Below are 22,228 nucleotides of genomic sequence, written 5' to 3' on the forward strand. Positions count from 1 at the left end.
GAACAGTTATTGACTGCAAGAAGTGGGCTGTACTGAAGGTGTGAGACGACAGCCTTGGCTGTAGAATTTGCACTATGATAAAGGGTACTTTTCTGGGCATCTATGTAGAGCTCACCCCGGACCTGGTAGCAGCACACTAAAATGAGAGCCTTCCCCCTGTTCAGAAGCATATGGGAAATGTCATCTGGCAGCTTGTTACCCTGCCTGAACTGTTTTAAATTAGTTGGCTACGTGTACCTGTAGTGATAGGGGTGTGCTCTGCTGTTTAAACACTTTTAGGTGTATTATAGAACTTGCTGTTCCTTTGAGGCTTGCACGCTTAGAGGTTCTGAGTTGAGCTGGGGCAATGGATGGTATCTGTTTTCCTGTTTCCCACCCTTCCCCCTTGATTTCCTGAGTTCAGAAATAGAAAAGGGTACTTCTTTGTCCCACTATGATACTTGGTTAATCGCCAGCATTAATCAGGGTGGTCTGGAAAAGTTTTATGATGCTGGGTTCTTTTAAAGAACCTCTTTTATTTAATGAAAAAGGTAGACTTCCTTTCACAGCTGCTGGTACAGATACTAACGTTATTGACTTTCCTCCTCTGATTCTGAGAAACCCAGTTTATTTTCTCCTGCCCTAGCTGACTTTTCATGGACAATTGGGCTGCTTGCAGACATATAAAAAAAAAATGGTGCTTTATTTTAAACTTGGTGTACTCCGTGCCAAGCCCAGTGTATGCCCAGAAGAGGCATCGCATTAGTTGGACCCAGCTTTCCCAATATCTGTATAGATCGGGCGCTTCAGCAGGGCTTTTTGGCGCTTTTATCTAATAGCTGATTGAATCAGCTATTAGATAAAAGCACCAAAAAGCCCTGCTGAAGCGCCCAATCTATACATACGCTGTGGAGTTGGATCGAAGTAATGTGCTGCTGCTTCTGGTAAAGCTCCACCCCCCATCCATGCCCTTAGATCCTAGTAAAGATCCAGATCCTATTTTAACTATTGCCTAAGCGGCTTCAGGATGACAGTGTAGTGTATTTTTGGGAGACTGAAGGGCAGACATGCTGCCTCATGACAAGGATAGAGGCTGCTGAGTAGTATCTGCATTGTATTATGACTGTATTTTATGTTGAACAATTTTCATGAGAACCAAAGGGAAAGAACAGAAGTTTGGATACACTAAGATCCTTGAGCAACCAGTGGGACAGGTGCCGTCTTTAAAATGACAGTCGGCAGGTGCATGTGATCAGGGCACCTTGTATGTCTGTTTTGAGGATGGGAGTATTTTGAATTTTAAACTCAAATATTAGTGTGCATGAAGTGGTTTTCCTCTGGGTAATTTTTCACATGTTTTCATGAAAGTTTTATGGGTTATTTCATAAAGTACTCATTAAATATTTTATGAATATTTCAAGGATATTTCATACAGAATTTTAAGTGTGGGCCCAAACTTTCACTATGTGGAGTCTGGCTTATTCTAGGACTCTATTCCAGGTATGGTTGAGAAGCTCATTATTTTTTTTCTTAAAATTTGAACTATGAACCATTAATGTTGTTGAGTATGGGGAGATACTTTCAGGTTTGGAACTGTGCTTTTCTAGAACTTTTTTTCCCAGAACTTTAGAAAAATATATATTCAGAGTTAAATGATACTTTTTATAGACGTGCAAGTACAAACAGATCTCATTATTTCTACAAGGAATTCCTATGAAAAATTATGCAAAAATAAAAAAGTTAGAACTAAAAATAATATAAGAAGTGTTGCACATAGTGCATGCAGCAACTTGAAATTATTTGTTAACTGTCTTCTAAAAAAAAGTGTATACAGCTTTCATCCTTGAAGCTTTGCAGCTGTATGTTGCTGTAGGTTTCCCATCTAGTCACCCTCCAGGAATCTTGACTGCTGGAGTGTAAAGGCAGAAACCCATGGGTGTATTAGATACCTCAGGGATTGGCTTCTGGAACTTGTTATTTTTGATGAAACGTGATTGTGTTTGGGGAGAAGTTGTGGTTTTGGATCCACCTATCAAAATTGTGATCTCAGAAATACGAATTCAATAGTGACCGTATAACACCTGGAGCCAGTGGAGGCTGTTCCGCTGTCAGAGGTGACTGCTTGAGGGAATGTTTTTCAGGACAGCTGTTTATCTGTTTCCAGGCCCTTCAAGCTGCTTCTGCATCTTTTCCTTTTCTAGTTTCCTGGGTAATTACAAGGCTGTGCTTGCCCACCTTCCTGACAGAGGCCCTTCTCTGCCTACTTTTGGTTACCTCTCTGTTTTTACTGTTCTTAGCACTCAAAAAACCCACTGCTGTCATTTACCACCTCATTTTCTTTAAGGCTTCTAGTATACCAAACATTTAATCTTTTCTTGTTCTCCTTCAGATTTGCTAGACGTCAAGAGTTTGATCTGGGGACTTAATAATTAAGGGTGTGGTTTGCCCAGGGTGCAGTTAATTGTGGAAGGGAAGAAAAGTAACAAGCAATTTTTTGTCCAGTTTCAGTGATATGTAAGACAGTTTGGGGTTTTCGTGATGCCATGCTTGGAGTAGCTCCCCAGTACTGGGAGACTGTAGAGATGGTAAATTGTTGTCCAGCTTACTTCCCATGTGCCTTGGAATACTATCAGGGGTGTAGGTTGTAGTTGTGTTGGTCTGGACACAGGTAGACAAGGTTCTTTGGGTAAATCTGATTATCTTTTATTAGACCAACTCAAATAGTTGGAAAAATTCTTCTTAGCAAGCTGTATGTACTCTTAGAATATCTGAGGAACCAGGATCTGGACATTTGGGATAGTTACGCCAGAGATTTTTGGCAGTGTGCAATTGGCTTGGGTGTCACAGTGCTGGCCGGACATGTGGTTAGTCTAAAGTCAGGAAGAAGGCAGGTCAGGGTGGCACATTAGAGATTAACTGGTTTGGAGAGGCATGAGTTCTCAAAGATAACAACCTGTTTTATCCAATGCTGTGGTGAGTTGGCAGGCAAGGCTTTCAGGCACATGAGAGAGAGTGGATTGCGGACACATAGTTATGGAGGAGTAAATTAGTAATTGCATTTGCATCTCTACAGATAGTGCTTATGTTGGAAGATGTATTGCTCTGTAACCAGAAATCGATGCAAGTGCTTATTTAGGAACAGCAAGGTTTTGTCGTGATACCTTTATCAGACCGGCTGTATAGTTGAGAAAAGAAGCTTGACAAGCTTTCAGGCACCCCATCTTTCTTCAGGTAATTTAGGGAGGTTTGCGTTGTATTATTAATTAGAACAATTCTGCCTGATATAGAGAACTTTATGTACTTAAAATATCATTTTATGTTCCCTATGGTTAAGCATAAAGTTTGTGGTGAACTAGATTGTTCAGAACTATAAGGATTAATGATATTTGAGCTTTTTGCCTTATTGGTGTCTTGCTCTTTCTATGCATATTTGTGTGTATTTTTAAAAAGAGTTTATCTATGGCTAAAAGGCTATGTTTTGTATTTGAGAAAAAGTTCTTTGTAATAGTTTTATGATACAGTTGTACGTAGGGGTGTACTGATAGAGATTTTTTTGGGCCGATACCGATGTTCGATTTTTAACGAGCCATATCAGCCAGTACCAGTCTGATTCTGATATGCAGCCCCGCAATGTGGAGAGCAGCGTCCAGCTGGTAAATCTGTTGTGGGGGGAAGGAAGGGGCATGGAGGGTGCAGATCGAGGCCCCCGCGGTGAGGGAGGGAGTGGGGCAGGGGCAGGCACTGCCTGGCCGGAGCACGGGACGGAGCTGTGGCTTGTCCAGGGGGCATGGGAAGCGGCTCCCACCTCTGCGCGAACCCTGGGAGAGCATGGGGATCACGTGCCCCTGGATTTGCATGCGGGGTGAGGCGAGCTGCAGCCAGGGCTGCGCTGAGCTCTTCCCAGCAGGGGCTGGGCCGGGGCTGTACTCAGGGCACATGGCAGTAGTGCTGGGAGCAGAGGCTACAGTGAATTTTGGGGTGGCTGCAGCCCCCTCATCCTCCCCTCTCAATGTTGCTGCTGCCTGCACTGAGCACAGTGTGGCCCAGCCCCCCCGCTGGGAAGAGCCTGATGCAGCCCTGGCCCCGACCCATGCGCAGATCTGGGGGCATGTGCCCCCCCCCCCCATGCCCTCCTGGGGTGTGCATAGTGGCGGGAGCCACTTTTTAAGTTCAGCACAAGGCCCCAGTTCTTTTTTATATTAACAGGTGGAGGGGGAACCAGATGGGAAAGCTAGGAGACTACATCTTTCAGATACTCCCCAACTAAAAATACTTACCTGCTCCATCCTGCAACATTAAGCTTATTAAACATCTGGGGTTTCTACGTAAAACATACTTATATAAGACTTCAAGTTACCAAAAATATTGAGGAAAGCTTTTATATTCTATTGAATATTATTTTAGTGGTTTTCCAGCTGCCATTCTAGTTCTATGATATATTGTCCCTCATAGCATGTAGGCCTGCGCAAAGCTGCTAGTATTTGCTTTGGATTTGGATTCAGCCATTTGGGGGACAGTGATTCAATTTGGCTGAATCTGATTTGGAGATTTGGCTCCTGCCGAATTTCCGAATTGCCCAGGCCCATCCCCTGCCCACTCTCCCAGTCCGGCAATGGTTGCCCCACTTGCCCCTGTTCCCAGCACTTAGAAAAAAACCCAACCCCCCTGACTTAGCGGGTGCTGCCAGGTGGTGGGCAATCCCTGCTGCCCCCCACTGCTGCATGCTGCGTGAGGGGCTCTCCACAAGCCCCCCTGACCCACCCCTGCTCCCCCAACCCCCCCATGGCTGTCCCGCCTGCAGCAGTTCCAGCCCTTTAAGGAAAAAATAAACTGAGAAAACCCCCTGGACTCACTGTTCCTGCCTGGCGGGGGGCGATCCCTGCTGCCTCGTGCCATGTAGGGGGCTCTGCACGAGCCACCCTGAAGCCCCGAGGCTGGTGCAGGAGCAGTGAGTCCCAGGGCTTTTCTTGGTGTATGTGTGTGTTGGTTTGTTTTGGGGGGTTTTTTGGGGGGGGGGTTCTTAAAGGGCCAGAGCTAGCCTGGGTGGGGCACCCGTGGCGAGACTGGGGGAGCAAAGGTGGGGGGGGTCAGAGGGCTCTTGCAGAGCTCCCCATGCAGCATGGGGGAGTGGGGGGGAGTGGGGATCATCCCCCCCACCCAGCAGCACCTGGTGAGTGGGGGCTTTTTTTTTTTAATTGCCAGGATCTGGGGGGGGCGGGGCAGCCATGGGGGTGCTGGGGCAGGGGGGCTGGCAGGGGGCCCCCCACAGTCTCCTCCCCCAGCCTCTCATCCCCCACCCCTAGTATTTACCAGCTCTGAGTCCAGCTGCAGCTCCCTGCTGCAGCCACTGGGGACTGCCCGAATCTTCAAAGCTCTCCAAACCTTTTCCGAAGGTTTGGAGAGCTTTGAATCGATTCGGACCTTTTAACTGGTCCCCTGATTCTATTTGGATTTGGAGATTCGGCCACTGAATCAGGCCGAATCTCCTCTGAATCAAATAGCCACCCGAAGCTTTGCACAGCTCTAATAGCATGCTATAAAATCTGTAGCCTTAGAAAGGCTTTGAACACATTTTCTTTTTTTGAATCTGACGTATTAAAAACTGGGGGAGGAGATGGAGTTGCTGTTTTGAGCACTTGGGAGGAAGAGAGAGATTACAGTAGCAACAGGTATGTTGGGAGGAGGAGGCAGGAAAGGAGAAAGATGTCTGTGTGATGGAACGTCCTATTTCATTCTTACTGCAGCAGTATTTGTCTTCTGAGCTCCTTCCTCAGTGGAATTGCCGTTTTGAGCACGGGAGGAGAGGAGATGTGGTTGTGGCAAGAGGTCAAGTGGGGGGAGCTGGCAGAGAGAAATGGGGGTTCTGCGAGTGTGTGGCAGCTTGGAGCAGAAAGCTTTTGAATATGCACGGCCAGATTCTGATTCTGAACATATTTTTCCCCCCCATCTCCTCCCTCTCTCTTCCCTGTGTGGTCTCTGTTTGAAGCACACATAAGAGAAGAGGAACTTAAAAAGGTTACTAGCTCACATCCATCCAACAGGTCCTGGTCTACCGTGCACATGAAAACACAATCAGAAAGTGCATAGTATGATGTGGAATATCATTTACTTAAAATAGAATAAATCTAGTGAGTTTAAAGGAATGTACTTACTGAATGAAGTTCCCTTCCCTGGACTGACAGGCTGGGTAGCCACTTTTTTTTTCCCTATTTTTCTTTGCTTTTTGCTCAGACCTTTGCATAGTGAAGGAGGTTCTGACTTTCAGCCAGCTCTGTTATTGGCCTGTCAGTCTCAGCCTGCTTCCCCCATGATTGCCTTGGCGCTATCCACATGATACAGTTGAGGTTGCCTGGTGATGAAGTCCTGTTCAGCTTTTCATAATGAGGACAGGTAGTCTTAATGATATTAATCATATATAGTGTTAAGTATAAAGTAAGAAAATAATGAGCTTCTCAGTCATACCTGAAGTAGAGTTCCAGAACAGGCCAGACTCCATGCAGAGAAAATTCAGATCCTTAGCTTTTTTGCAATCTGATTTCAGATCCTGGCTTTAGATTTGATAGGAGGGTGCATCTCTTTAGTAATGGCCTTGCAAATACTGTTCAGTGCTTCCTGTCAGAGGCTCCTGAATCTTCTCGTATGGCACAGTATTATCATAGGACAGTTATGCTAGCTATAATTTGCTGATGCTAACTCCAGGAGCAAGCAACAGCAGACAGGATGAACTGGACTTCATGCCAACATTTGAACAAGGAGGGAACATCCAGTCAGGATGACCCCAGAATAGCAGAGGACACATGGGTAAACTTACCAGTCCTGTTAAGATGCAAAACAGGATGGTAGCTGGAAAACTACTAAAATAATATTCTACAGAATATAAAATCTTTCCTCAACATTTTTGGTAACTTGAAGTCTTATTTATATAAGTATGTTTTAAGTAGAAACCCTAGATGTTTTAATAAGCTTAATGTTGCAAGATGGAACAGGTGAGAAGTATTTTTAGCTGGGGAATATCAGAGAAATGTAGTCTCCTAGCTTTCCCATCTGGTTCCCCCTCCACCTGTTAATAATGTAAAAAAGAATTTGGGCCCTGTGCTGAACTTAAAAATATAACAGACTTTTTTTTTTTTTTTAAAGCACCAAAAGAATGCTTTTATACTTGTCTTACCATTCTTACTGAAGGCGTGTATATTTAGCATCTGGAAAAAAGTGCATCTGTGTGTGATTTTTTTTTTTTTTTTTTTTTTTTAAATCCATCTTTTTCTCTCAAGCTCCTATTATTATTCTTATCAGTTTAGCAGCAGAGCAATTCTAGGTATCTAACATTGCAGTTACTTTCCAGAACATATTAGATAAGGAAGAATCTGCAGATGTAACTTATTGGACTTCCAAAACATTTATGAAAAAGTCCTTCGCAAGCAGCTGTTAGGGAAGCACAGTAGTCCTGTGGTGAGAAATACTAAACTGCTATATATTAGAAACTCATTAAGAGTTGAAAAACAGAGTAGGAACCAAATTGTCGGGTTTCATCAAGTCAACAAAGTAATGCTCAAAATCTGCATGGTTTTCACTTAGCATTTCAAATGATTTGGTAAAGAGGGTGACAAGATAGCAAAATTTGGAAATGATGCACAAAGAATAAGGACTTAAAAAACTAGATGAAGGACTAATGTACTTTGGAAGAAATAATTTGCATTGTAACCATACAGAGCAAGGACCTAGGGTAGTGCTTCCCAGCCTTTTCCTTAGCATGATCTCATTTAAACATTGGAAATTTTTTGTGACCCCCAAAATAATGCAGATGAGTACAACGCCCCCTCCCACTGTGAGCAATATGCTTGGAGCGGAACCCGGGGGGGGGGGATGGGGAATGTGGGCTGCTCACTGCAGGCTTGGGGCTCCCAGCCCTGCTGCCCTCCCTTCCAGGGCCTCCATAGCCCAGTGGATGGGCTACCCAGCATGGGAGGGCAGAGTGGGGCAGGGAGGCTCAGTGATGCTGCCGGGAGCTCCACACAGGCTGTGCCACCATAGCAAGGTGCCCCCTGCCTGCCTGGTAGCAGTGGCGACTCAGAGTTGTGACACCTGCTGCTGCTGGTTGGGTAGACGGTGCCTCACCACAGCCGTGCGGCTGACATGGAGCTCCTGGCAGCAGCACTGAGCTTCCCTGCTCTGCTCTGCCCTTCCATGATGGGTCCCATCCACTGGGCTGTGGAGGCCCTGGAGGGGAAGGCAGCAGGGCAGGGAGCCCCAAGCCCAGAGCAGGCATCTGATTCACCCCCACAGACAAATCTGGGGGGCATGTGCCCTCCTATGCCACCCTCCCCAGGAGTGTGCACAGAAGTTGGGAGCCAGCCCCCCTGCCGCCCTCTGAACAATCTGCCTATAACTCCATCCTGCTCCCCCACCCAGACCCCATATTCCTGCCCCAGCCTCGGGGCCCATGCACCAGCCCGACTGGGCAGCGCTCCAGCCCTGCTTTTTTTTCTCCTCCCTCCCTCACCATGGGGACCTCAATGTGCCTTCCCATCCCTGCATAGATTTAGCTGGAGGGAGCTGCCTGGCTGCCACATGCATAAGTGTGTGCACACATGCAGGTGCTACCCCCTGCCTCTGATCGCTCTCCTCCCGCTCCCCCCACTCCAAACCACTGGAACTCTGCCAGCCTGCAGAGGGAACCTGCCATTTCCTGCTTTTTTTTTCTGTGATTTTCACTGTAATTGGTTGACCATGTCAAGTGTCTTTGCGACCCCATTTTTTTTTATTGTTGCAAACCCAAAGTTGGGAACCGCTGACCTAGGGTGTTGTGGACCAGCTCAATGCAATTTTGTGTTAAATGTGCACTGATGGTCACAAAAAGAAACAATGCAAGAAATCTGATTGCTTCTCTGCGGCATGAATAGAGCCAGACTCTTGTGCTGGGCTCTTTAACATGATTAGGTGAAACTACAAGCTGACTCTTGCCAGGTTGCCTCATGCCTAGTGACGACAGGCCCCAAAACCAACCCTGTGAGTAAATTTTGTTGTTAGGAGCATGAGATTGTCCTTTCTTCCTCTTTCTAACATCCACATTCTAAAGCAACAGACTCATACTAGTCACTAGATTTTAACTTTCAGGAGAAGTAGCAAACTGGGCTGAAGTTAGAACACCACAAATACAAGTAACAATAAAGGGAAGTAGAACAATGCCTGTAATGTGTTATAATGTATATCTGTCATTCAGAGATTTTTTTTAAAATTTGTTTTGGTCCCAGTATGAAAATAATTCTCTAAGGACAAAGGGGAGCAAAAGATGGTGACACATCATCAGTGATGTGGCTGAAGTTTTATTTTTCTCCTCCATAATTTAGACCTATTGCTTTCTTGTAGCCTTTTTCTGATTAGATTTATAGGAATAATTATAGAACTTGCATAAACTCTGCTTGCAGGTGTTTCATAAATCAGTAGGGAATAATAAGCATAGATGTAGGCATTCTGCTAGAAAGTAATTGTATTTTTGTTCGTCCAAAGGTTACTTACAATTTTCCATAGCTAAATTATTTTTTTTCCTGGACAAACTGTCATGCAACCAGACAGTTAAGCGAAGATACAGTATCCTGGAATTGTTATTGAGGCACATGATCAGAACATCTAGGGGAAGCATTTTTCCTGCCACCTAATAAATAACACACAATGTTCAAATTTGACAGGACAACAATATTTTCTCAGAACTGGACTGTGGATAATTTGCTTTGGGGCTATTAAAAACAGTAAATTGAAAGGAGGGGAGGGAGATGAGAGGGGTTATTGTCTCTGTATTTCTGTATAATAAAAACTATTTAATGTCTGTTTGTAGCAAATACAAGAGGAATTGAATAAACAGTTATACGATAACATAATACGTTTTCTGAGACAATCTCACTCTGAATTCCAAGAGAAGAAGACAGAATGGGCTTGTCGGATGAAGTCCAGCGAAATTCCTACTGCAGCTCTTGTCTTGGGTAACCTTTTTTTGGCATTTTAAGATACTTTGTGTTACATGTGTCACATATCTCTTGCGTCAGCTCTCTAAATTAATATAAAGGTCACATGAAATTGAGTCAGTGCGTTCCAGCTATTGGAGCAAGGAGCTCAAGCTTTGGATACATTCAACTCCCTCCTTGACTCTTGTTTGTTAACATGTTTTGGTTCTTCTTGTTTTTTCTATGTGTATCATACAATATGAGAATATCTCCATCACAGAAGTTATCTTGGGGAAGAAGTATCAAACATATGACCTGTGGAGCCATTTTCTTTGGCCCATGGGGCTCCCAGAAGGGTTGGGGAAGGGGCTGGGGCCTGCTGCAAAATCCAGAGCTGTGGGACCATATTGGGAATGGTCTTTGGTGACAAGGGAGCAAGTGATGGCTGTGCTGACACGGTTCTGCTTGCCCTTCTGCTTGTGGGTCCAGATCCAGGCCACAAGGAGCCCCATGGTCCAGATCCAGCCTGGGGTGTGGGCTGAGTTTTAGCACCCCCATCGTAGGCAGTCAGAGGCAGTGTTGAATAATAGGTTGGAAATCAGGATGTTTGAATTCTATTCCCAGTTCTTCCACCAACTTGCTTTGCATTTTGTTTGAACTATCTAAATTATTACATTGTTTCTCTTTACCTAGTATACAAACGTCTTGTGTTTGTTCTGATGGCCCACTTTGACCTATCAAAGTATTACCTTCTGGTTTTTTTGACAAATAAGGAACTTAAGAAAAAAGAAAGATGCCATGATTTAATCCATAAATATTACTGGGAGTTTCACCTTTTAACCTCAGTGGGGCCAACATTTCAACTTTAGTGGCTATAGTAATGTTTGACTGGCTGGCTCTCCTATAGTAGTGGGATTTTCTAACTAGCTTTGAAACTTGCTTGTCTAAAACAGTTACAAAATTGCTTAGATCTGTAATCATTAATCCTTTTAAGATACCTGATCCACTTCTTACTGAAGTATTTTCATGAGACTTGGTCTTGAAACTTTAATATTAGAGTCAAGCTGTCTTTTGTTACCTAAAATCAGGTCTGCATTATGGCTCTACCTGTTTTGTTTTTTTTATTTGATTTAAGTGAAACAAATTTAAAATTATTTTTAAGATGTCTCCAGTGTAGTTGACCTCAAGCCTTCCAAATCCAGGGTCTTCCTTTTCAGTCACTTCCTTTAGCCACACTACCAAACTGTCTTGGGTTCCCTTCTTTAAAAAGTCAAATATGTGCCTTCCTGGAATTGGTCAATTCTTTGAATAATTGTGGCAGGGAACAGAGAGAGAATAAACACTACTTGTATCATAGGATTATTGAGGGTCTTAATATCTGTGAAGAGTTTGGAGAGTCTTCTTGTGTTATTACCAGTTTCATTGTCTTCGTCCCTTCAAAATTCTACGTAACAAAAATAAAGTAGACTTTTACTCTTCTTTGCAATTGATTAGCCTCCTTGATACCTGGTTCACTGAAATTCAGAGTTGAAGTACTCCTATTTTGATGGCATGCAACTGAAGGTTTACCTACTTGGGGGATTTGCTGCAAAGTAAACAAAGTAAATTTACTGCATACTAAGTGTGTGCATAAGACCATTGGACTGGAAAAGGACTTTCAAGCCATCAGGTGTAGTCCTCTGCATTTACAGATCACCATTTTCTCCCAGGACAGACTGACTACGACCATGAATGCATTTTCCCCCCCTCCATTTGGGGAGTTACTATTGAGTTGTTAGTGTGCTGAAAATTTACAAGCTTGATTTATTTCACGACAACTGCCCATGTAGACAGCCCCTAAGATACATTCAAGTCTCAGGTGCCTGAGCTTTTCTTCCCTGTGGAGGGATTTTAATTGATTAAACATTTTCTGTTGCTTTTACTCAGTTAGCACTAATGGGAGCTTCTGAACACCCTTTATATCTTACCTTAAAAGCAATCTGTGTGTTTTTTCACTTGCTTGTCTATTTTTTAGCATTATCTTGTTGCATAGTTTGCTGTTCAGGGATTGTGGTCACAAACAGGAATAATACAGTATTAATTTGTCTTCCTTCTAGGTGTAAATGTTACAGATCATGACTTGACATTTAAACGTCTTTCAGAGGTTCTTCAGGATAATGTTACTCCTTATGTAGTTTCATTGCAAGCCAAGGAATGTCCAGGTAGATACTGTCATTGTTTTGACAACATTCAAATGATGAATGCCCTTAACTACAAATTCTATATTTTTCTCAGTGTAAAAGTAATAGAAAGTAAGAATGCAAAAGACTTCAGACATCTAGTCCAATTCGTGACCCAGTGTAGTAGTACTGTCCATTCCAGGCATCTAGTCTAATCTGTGACCAATGTACTAGTCTCCTTTACATATTTTGAGCTGTGTCCAGCTTTGTTCAAAATAAGGATTCTACCACTCCTTATGCCGGCATTTGAGCTTTGTCAGCCTGTTCAATTTGGAATAAAGCTATTGCATACATAAAGATTTTGCAGTTGTATATTTAAACTAACCATATCCTTTTTTAACACTGAAAGAAGCAGAGAAGTTTGAGATTTGTATGCTAAGATCTCCTTCAGTAGAGAACACTCATAAATACCAATCCCTATCCTTTAGCCATCAACTCTGAGTCAGAATAATTTTACAGTGAGGGGAATTGCATCTGTTTAAAAGAATTGCTTTACCTATTTGCAGAAAAACTCTAGCCATTTTTTCTCTAAATGGCAAGGACAGGCCTGGTGCATACATATTGATACTGTATGAAAAACTTACCAGCTGGCTCGTTTATATGCCATTACGAGTGAAGCAGATCAGTTAATCTTTTTAAATGCTTTTAAATTATTTTATTGCAGGCAGGAGACATCTATAATACTTTCTGCCAAATACTTACATTTTTTTTCTGAAACTCAAGGACTGAAATCACTCCTGGAAATGCTACCAAATCTCTTAATTAGGCTTCTGGCCTCTCTTCAAGTTGATCTAATATTGCAGTAACAGTTCATGGTTCAAGCCCAGGGGAGGGAAAGGATCAGCATATGGATTTTCATTCTTGATTCCTAGGCAAGATAGTAAGCTAACAACACAGTGTATATTGAACACTTATTTGATGAGGTTAGGAATTTGTCTTGGTAGTCTGAGAATACTGCTCTTCAAGGAGGTAGGGCATATTGGAGGAAGTTATAAACAAGAGAGAAAAACAGGATAAACTTCAATAAAATGTTGATTTTGTTGTGTGGTGAGGGGTTTACAATTTTTGGTAACTAAAATGTTTCCTCAATGTGCATCTACGTGTATTGGAAAGGAATAAGATATCTGCTGAAGAAGCTGATGGGACAGCTAATGGACTGTTACGTAGAAGACCAGTCCGAAGAGGAGGAATATGTTACAGTTTCCAAAAAAAGGATCCGCTGTTCACTGGATGCTCTTACTGACTGGTATGAATGTGTAACAAAGGTAGGTTTTCATATCGCCAGTTCACAAAATGCCAGATTTATGGAGTCTTGTAGGAATTTAACTTCATACCCTAGGGTGTGGACATGTGATTTGTTTGTCAAGAACAGTGTTGCCTGGCAGTGGCAGTGCACCACCTCCCGGCCCACTCCATCATTACACTCAATCTGTTTGCAGAACCCCTGATGACCTATAGCAGAACCCCAGGATTCTGGGAAATGCATTTTGAAAACCACTAAACCAGAGTAGTGATTTTTTTCAGCCAGGGTGTTCTGGGGTTCCATGCAATAGCACTGTTAGGTATGCAAAAACCTACCCATGATTCTTATGGTAAACCCTGAGATTTCAAATAGGAATCCATGTTGTCAAAAAACTTTCTGACCTGTTATGGTCTTTCTGAGCTCTACAACAGAAGAACTTTCTTATTTTACTGTAGTTGAAAAATGGGTGAAAATAAAGTCCTGGCACTTTCTGAGGGGTGCCTTAAGTCTCAAAAGGTTGAGAACCACTGACCGAGAGTAATTTAACCTGGATTTTATCCTGCAGTAAATTTACTGTGTAGTAAGGAGCAGTTAGTTGTACAAACAACTCTTTCAAGTTTCTAGGCCAGTGGAGCACCTAGCCACTAGGTGGCAGTGGGGCCAGTTTGCATTGAGCAGAAAGCTACCCCAGGCTAAAAACAAATCTTGGGATTATCCGGAGTCTAATTATTTTTCTCAAAACAATAATGGAGGCAGTCATTTACACACATTTTGAATGGCAATTGACTCAAATTAGCCCAGATGATTGTCTGAGAGAAGTATTGTGTTGGTATTTTACAGGTACTTAAAATGGGAAGATGGGCTTGTACGTCTGTAGGATCCCAGAATTAAAAGGCTTTGTCCTAGAAGAAATCCATTCTCTGTTTTGTCTAGCTTTGTCTACTACCATGTTAGCAGACACACGGCATGTATACCGGAGCAACTGTCCTGGGAGTAAATTTACTTCTGACTTCTACAGAAGTAACTTTGTATCAGAGAACAGTTTTTTCTGCAGAGTAAATGTGCATCATATATATGTCCATTTCACTTAATAAATGTGTAGTTTCTGCACCCATAGTTTTATATCTGACAGTCAAAATGCTTTCAAAACTAGCTTTTTGTCACATGCTAGATAATACCTTTTCCTGAGCTTTTCAGAATCTGAAAGTGGTTTGTTTTTTTTTAATGACTTCAGACTAGTGAATTATGATTGTGCGCCTTTTTTGGAAAGGCACTTAAATTTTTTGTTTGTGTTTTAAGGATTATGAAAACTAACAAGCCTTCTGTTTATTTCTAAACATTTTGGAGGCTTAAAACTCAGTTATGACTTCCTAAAAATATTCTCCTCAAAAGCGAGCCCTGAAACACTTGTATTGAATATTATATACGAACAGCCAAATACCTGGGGATGTGGTTTAGTAATTTAATTGTGCCCATTAAACCATCTAAAGTGTGAACTGTGCACTACAGCCTTCAACTTCCTAAATGTTTCATGTTTTCTTACAATCTAGGAACATAGATATTTTACAGAAGTGACTCACACTCCAAAGGTTTCCTCTTGTTCTCATGTGATAAGTTTTAAAAACAAAAGCTAGAAACATTCACTGTATTACATGACCTCAGTGAAACTTGTGTGCTTTGCAAATGGAGGTGGACTTTAGCATATGCCTTTGCTGCTACAGGGCACTGCATAAGTGGGCAGATGTTGTCCATATTGTCTCACCTGTTGCCCAATGGAATCACAGTAGTTCTTTTGCTAGGAGGCCCTCTACACTTAAAGAGGTTAAGGGCAAGATATGCCCTTACTGGTATATTGTTTTTACTTGTTCTCTGTTATCATGGCTGTTTTACTTCAGATACAGGAAGACTGCTGCAACTGTGTACAGTAACAGAAGATGTATTGTGTTCCTGAAATAGTTACTTTTATCTATTTTGGGTATAACATAGGAGACCAGAAGCTTACCTTCATACCTTGCTACCTTCTGTTTTGTAATATATGCACAATGGCTTTAAAGAAAACAGGTTCTGAAACTCCAAGCAAAAAAAGAACTTCTCCCAGTCACTGGCAGTCTCCTCCAGTTGTGGTTATCTTCAAAGACATGGAAAGTTTCACAACCAAAGTACTCCAAGACTTCATCGTTATTAGCAGGTAATTTGAACTGAGATTTTTGGACTGATGCCTTCCTGCTCCACCTATTTTCTGGTTGTTGCCATGAGGGAAATGCATAGCATAAGGGAGTTTAGCGGACTACATTATTTTTGGGTGGGTTTTTCCAGTCCGCACTGAGCTTTGTGGTGGTGCTTTGGATCTGGGCTGTGTAACCTAGCTGGGGAAATAAACACCACTTGTACTCTTGCCTACAACCCCCCTCTACATGCCAGGAAGGATGGACACATTCTCCCACAATTCACTTGGAAAGAATCCTAGTGTTCAGTTTTCCAAATAGTCATGAATTTGTAGTAAATAATTTGCCTTACCTTGATATATAAAGCATATCTTTTTTCAGATTGTATCTTCAGATAAGTCTAGAGTCAGTACAATCACTGTACAAGTAAGAGAAAAGTTGTCTGCTTTTAAAATTAATTACTGTACTGATGGACTGAAAGTTAGGCAATACTATCTGAATCTCTTAAGGTGCTAGGGATGTTCCAGAAATTAGACCAATTCACTTATACTCAAATATAAGCTGCGCCCTTGTTGAAATAATAAAGATGGAAAGAGTGCATTATGGATGCATATAAGACCAGAGACTTAAAAAAACAAGTTTTTTTTAATAGAAAAATCCTACCTTTCTAGTTCATTAGACTTTTTTGAAGATAGTGAAAAAACAGAAGATAAATGTCAAATATTTATTTGGTTTTATATAATAGTCTATAAAACTCCTTAGAAAAACATAGTTAAGGAAAAGAAGTAGCCACAGGATGAGAGCTGATGCTTTGTCATGGATCATCAGAAACTCGCTAAGGTTAAAAACAAAAAAGGAGTAAATACTTATCATAGAGGGAGGTTGGTTTTGGGTGCCCCAGGGCTCTGTAAAGATATGTGGGTACGTTTTAATGTATTAATTATCTATAAGAAAATGTATACTGAGAAGTAACAAACATTTTGGATTCCATGAAGCTGGGAAAGACGGAAGGAATAATACTGTACTAAAAATGTCTTGGCTCTCTATAAAGGACAGGCACACCTTCCTTTGAATGCAGTATTCAGTTCTGATGTTCACAGATCAGAAGAGATTTATAGAGGGCAAAAATGGAAAAAACTTCCATACAAAGAGAAACAAAGTAGTTTAGGATTTTTTTAAAAGAACAAATTATTGGTGATACAGTATTTTCATGCAACATACAGTAATTAATGCTATATTGAAAAAGCCACTCATGCACCAGTTTTCCCTGCCTCATAATGCATGAACAAATTGATACACAAATAAAAGCAGCAAAATATAGTTATTTAAATATGGCTTTTCAGCTAGATAAAATTAACAGAGAAAATCCTTCATGTACTCTGACTCTAAAGGCAGATATTTAAAAAGTTTCTTTCTGAAGTTATGTATCCTAAAAAATAGTTTGATTTTTTTTTCCCCCCCTTTGGCGGGGTGAGAATGTGGGGTGGGTGGTGTATATAACACCTGCTTCCTTCCCCCCCTCCCCCCCGCCCCGTCAAAATTCATTTTGTTCTAGTTATAGTGGTTTGTTTACATTGCTCCTGTCTCCTGTTCAATCCATTTAGCCTGCTGCTGTAACAGGGATGTGCTGTGTTGCATTTGTTTATTTTATCAGAAAATAGTGGAGGAAAGAAGTATAACTATTACATCTTCTTTTTTTTGTCTCTCCTTTCCCCATGGTCTAGTCAGCACATACATGAATTACCTCTTGTTCTCATTTTTGGGATAGCCACATCTCCAATGATCATCCACAGGTTACTACCTCATTCTGTTTCTTCTCTGCTGTGTATAGAGCTCTTCCAGTGTCTTTCATGTAAGGAGCACCTGGGAACAGTAATTGATAAGGTAATTGGCTTTCTAGATAAATTAGTGGGAGTAAATATGCACAAGTACTGTGGACATGTGTAATAGCATCTTATACTTTGTTGGACTAGATGACCTCCTGAGGTCCTTTCCATCTCTAATTTTCTATGATTCTATGAATTTAGGCTAGCTTAAAACTTTTAAAGGAGAATCTGTTCCTGAAAGCCATACATTCTGTATATCAAGCCATTGCTTTAAAGCAGCTTATCAAGTCACTTACTAAGAATTTCCCCTTTACACAGTTCTGGAGATAGTTCAGAAATTATTCCATACATGCCTTAATCTCTTACTTGTTTTGGTGTGTGCATGCATGCACACGCATACACAGAGCTATGTAGTTGTTATTCTCTCTCCTTTATTAAAGCACTGCTTTGAAGTTTTTCACTTAGTTCCAAATAAGGATGGCATTTTAGCCTACATGTACAATGAAAATTATGCTGAATGGAAATTCTTCAGACTGATGAAAATGAGATTTGTGCAGTTATAATGTCCAACCATTCAAATATGTTGCTTGTGTGGTTTCAGTGCTAGTCCATATGCAGAATGTCTGTGGATCATCTTTTATGCTTTCAGAAAGTAATAATGCCTCTGATGCTTATTGTAATATTTGCTATATCATAATTTGAAAAAAAAAAAAGGGAGGGAATATAAAATTCGCACGTAATTTAAATTGGATAACATTTAAAATGTCTTATAACAGTAAACTTTAAAATGTCCCTTTCAGTAAATAAAACTGTGCATGTCTGAGGTTCCCTCTACATGTTACAGGTATTACACAGTTAATTGTGCAGTTACCTTGAGACTAGCCAGGTGCAAGGTACCTATCAAGCCATAAAATGTTCCAACTAGCTATAAAGTTAGATCTTAAAAATGTGTATTAACTGATAGCTGGTTGCTATCAAGCTTTAATTTGCACTGCCAGCTGGGACTGGGAGTCCTGTAACAGAGGATTCTCAACTCCAGCAGCAGCAGACTCTGGGTCCTGGCATCATCTCTGCAACTGCCAGCATCCAGAATCCCATAGCTGCGGACGCTGTGAAGCCGCCGGGGCTGAGAGATCGTGGTTGTTGCAATCTCCTAGCCTTGGAGGTGCATGAAGCTGAGGGAGCTCCCAGTCGTGGGAGCCTGTTCCTTGCCAGTGCAGAGGGAGCCTGGGATCAGGCTCCCAGTTGGCTCTAATGCATGATCCCACAGTTGCGCCTCCTGTCATGCACATGTGGCACGGCAGGAGGCCTTTCCAGCACAGCACGTGTAGAGGGAGCTTGAAATGAATGCTGCTTAGCAGAAGTTGGTTACATACATTAACCAGTTATCGTAGTGTAATTTTAACGCATGCCAAGAGTTAAGCCAAAGGCAGATATAACTGCGTTACTACTTATGTATTCAAGAAAGAACACTACTGGTATTGCTACTTGAAATTACACATAACCTTAAATGTAATCTATTCTGGCAAAGTTCAGCAAGAAAATTAATTGTTTCTCTTTGATTCCTCCAGCTACTTCTGACAACCAAGTTTCCTTTTAAATTAAGTGAGAAAGTACTTCAGGTCCTAATCAACATATTTTTGTACCATGATTTCTCTGTTCAGAATTTTATCAAAGGCTTTCAGGTAAGCAGGTGCAAGAAGTATTCAGTTGAGAGATGGTGAAAATGGAATAGGATTTCTCCACATTGGATGACTTGCAGCCACATTATTAAAGCCTAACTTTGCTTCTCTTGAAGTTGATAGCAAAATTCCCTTTGAATATAGTGGAGTTAGATCAAGTCTCTGGGCAGTTTCCTACAAACCTTCCCATATTTTCAAATTCAAACAAGTCATGAAGAAGGGAACATTTTTAGAATACTTGTCATTCTATAGCAAAAGCCATAGAAAGAAAAAAGTTGGAAACAAACAAACAAAAAAAAGCGAGAACATGCTTCAAAGGGCAGAATCAGTATTTTGGGGGGGTTTTGTGGGGAGGGGAAATAAATATGCAGGCTGGCCTGAGCCTGGTAGCACTTCCCATCCTGCTGTTTGGGTTCCACAACTCTGCTCTTAAGATGCTGTCATTTTCCTTGGTTTCTTAAAGCATCTTGCACATAGCCTCTCCCCATCATGGAAATGATGCCTTTCAGTCCAGCTATCTTAAGCTTCCAGGATCAATAATGATGCCCCAGATTCCCTATGAACACTCGTTAGCAGAACTCCACAATCGTGTGTGTGCAAGGTGTACAATTCTCCTCTTCAGGGACACATAATAATTGAAGCGAATAACCATACAGACTTTGTAAAGGTTTCAAAAGGCAATAATTCTGTAGCAGAAAAGATTTACACAACTAGACAAAATAATTATGTTTCCTTGCCTTCCAAAAAACGTGCAGTAAATAAGGCAGGCAAGGTTCTTTGGGTAGATGTGATATCTTTTATTAAAGCAACTGTGTAGTTGGAACAAAGTTCTTAGCAAGCTTTGGGGCACAGCACCCTTGTTTGGGCATAGGGAGTCTCTGCTGTTCTGAGACTCCAAGGAATGAGAGAAGCTAAAATTGTGGAGGGATGTCAGTGAGAATGTAAATAGGTGGAAATTAGGAAAAAAAGGGAGGCGGGGAAAGGGGGGAAGGGAAGAAAGCCAAAGGTGAGTAAGGGAGACTACAGTAGTAGTAATTCAAGGTAGAAAAGAGGCTGTCTGTGAAAAAGGAAATATTAGGAAAACCAAGGACAGAAAAGTAGCAGGGGGGCAGGAATGTAAGAGGTCAGGTCTGGCAGGTACCTGATGAATCGGATGTCAGGTAGGTTGTAATGTGTAAAGGTACCTGCTAGACCTGACCTCTTACACTTTTCTCCCCACCACCTCTTTCTCCTCTCCCCTCCCCTACTTTTCTGCTCTTTGTCTTCCTAATTTCCAGCTATTTCCTTTTTCACAGACAGCCTCTTTTCTACCTTGAATTACTACTACTGTAGTCTCCCTTACTCACCTCTGGCTTTCTTCCCTCCCCCCATGCTTCCCCCCCACCCCCCCACTTCCCTGCTCTACCTTTTTGTTTTCCTAATTTCCACCTATTTACATTCTTCCTGACATCCTGTCACACTTTTTTAGCTTCTCTCATTCCTTGGAGTCTCAGAACAGCAGAGACTCCAGGTGCCTGAAGAAGGGTGACTGCTCCCAAAGACTTGCTAAGAATTTTGTTCCAACTATTCAGTTGGTCTAAGAAAAGATATCATATCTAACCAAAGAACCTTGCCTCCCTATGTCCTTAGATCAACATGGCTGCAACCAAAAACCCATGCAGTAAATAATGCATTTGTTGAAGCTTATTCTTATTCACTGAGTAAACTAATCAAGTCGTATTTGACCAGCTGTTTAGTCTGGTTGTATAAAGCAAAAAAAAAAAAAAGCTGAATAATATGCACAGCAGAAAATGGCAAAGTTATTGACAGAACAATCATCCACTTCTAGCAGCTAGAAAGCATTAATTCAACCTGACATATAAATTTATTAAACTAATTATAATGTTTTAAAATCAGTGTAGTTATTTTAGAAACTTAATAAATTGTGTAGCTTCTTTAAAAAGAAGCTTTCAATCCATAGGACATAGCAAAAAGAATTAACTATATATGTAAAAATATTATATATTTTTAATGTATTGTCTCTTTCAGTTGTCTGTTGTGGAGCATTTCTACTCCCAGCCCCTCAGTGTGCTGTGTTGCCATCTTCCAGAAGCTAAAAAAAGAGTAAATTCTTTTTCACATGAACAGTGTGAGCATATTCGAAGCCTACCATCTTTTAGAAGGTAAAGGAGAAATAATTAATGTAAACAGTCCTGTATCCAATTAGTGCTTTAAAAAAAAGAGATTTTTCAATCCTGTGAAATAGTTTGCATTTGTAAGAAATGCACAGTTGTGTATGCCTGTGTCCTTATTCAAAATGGGTAAAACCAGCATAAGACAATTTTGAATTCCTTGTGGATCTCTTTTGATCTCTTGTGCTTAAGTAAGAAGTTCTTATGGTACATGAGAACCTGCTGTAAAATCATGCCCATTGCTGTAAGAGATCTGTGTTTTCTTTTATCCTTCTTACAGAAACATGCTATTCTGATCATTTTTTTAGATGGCCAGTTGAAAGGTATTGCAGGCATAAACCTACAGTAACCTTGGTACCCACTAGATCCTGACTGCTAATTTAAATTCACTCCTAACCAGATCTCATTTGTTAATTCTGTCACTTTTTAAATACACCTTCCTTATTATGATTATATTATGATTATGATGATGATTATTACCTCAGGTATGTGGAAAGTCAAGTATCAGAAAAACAGATTGCACTGTTGACCGAAGACAACTTTGTAAAGGTAAAATTTAAAAAAAAAAGTTGAAATAGATATAACTTTCCAGAAACCTTTGTTTCACATGAAAAGTGAAAACCAAATTCTGTTTTAGTTTTCTATGTAATAGGTACTGTAGGTATCCTAAAAGTACTGTCCTGAAACGTGTCTGATTAACTCTAGACTGGATTTCAGACCTACATGGCAGTTGTTTGGTTCAGGGCTGTCTAACTGGTGGCCTGAGGGCCACATCCAGCCCGTTTAAAGGTTAATATGCTAGGGGCCCAGCTGGCTACCACTCCCTATGTTGCTCTTGTTCTTGCTGCTGATATGGCTGGAGTCTGAGGCAAGGCAGAACAGTAGAAGGCCCAATGAGCTTGCTGCCCATGTGGTAGCATCAGTGGGGAGTATGGTTATGCATAGGCTTGGCAGAATATGAGTTTTAGTTTTAATAATTTTGACGGATATTGATTTTATTGACTT

The 22,228-nt window shown here is 41.3% G+C and overlaps 1 protein-coding gene across 2 annotated transcripts in view; it reads left to right on the forward strand.

Moving 5' to 3' along the window:
• Positions 1-22,228, forward strand: part of ORC3 (origin recognition complex subunit 3) — an 89,230-nt gene that overhangs the window by 22,592 nt on the left and 44,410 nt on the right. For both annotated transcript variants that reach the window (XM_014600579.3, XM_006264071.4), the window contains exons 4-11: positions 9,812-9,956; positions 12,014-12,118; positions 13,250-13,401; positions 15,434-15,567; positions 17,269-17,428; positions 18,942-19,055; positions 21,081-21,214; positions 21,709-21,772. In XM_014600579.3, coding sequence (XP_014456065.1) covers positions 9,812-9,956; positions 12,014-12,118; positions 13,250-13,401; positions 15,434-15,567; positions 17,269-17,428; positions 18,942-19,055; positions 21,081-21,214; positions 21,709-21,772 — 1,008 coding nt within the window. The remainder of the gene's footprint in view (positions 1-9,811; positions 9,957-12,013; positions 12,119-13,249; positions 13,402-15,433; positions 15,568-17,268; positions 17,429-18,941; positions 19,056-21,080; positions 21,215-21,708; positions 21,773-22,228) is intronic.

Source organism: Alligator mississippiensis, chromosome 1 (assembly GCF_030867095.1).
Source record: "Alligator mississippiensis isolate rAllMis1 chromosome 1, rAllMis1, whole genome shotgun sequence".
NCBI classification, from domain to species: domain Eukaryota; kingdom Metazoa; phylum Chordata; order Crocodylia; family Alligatoridae; genus Alligator; species Alligator mississippiensis.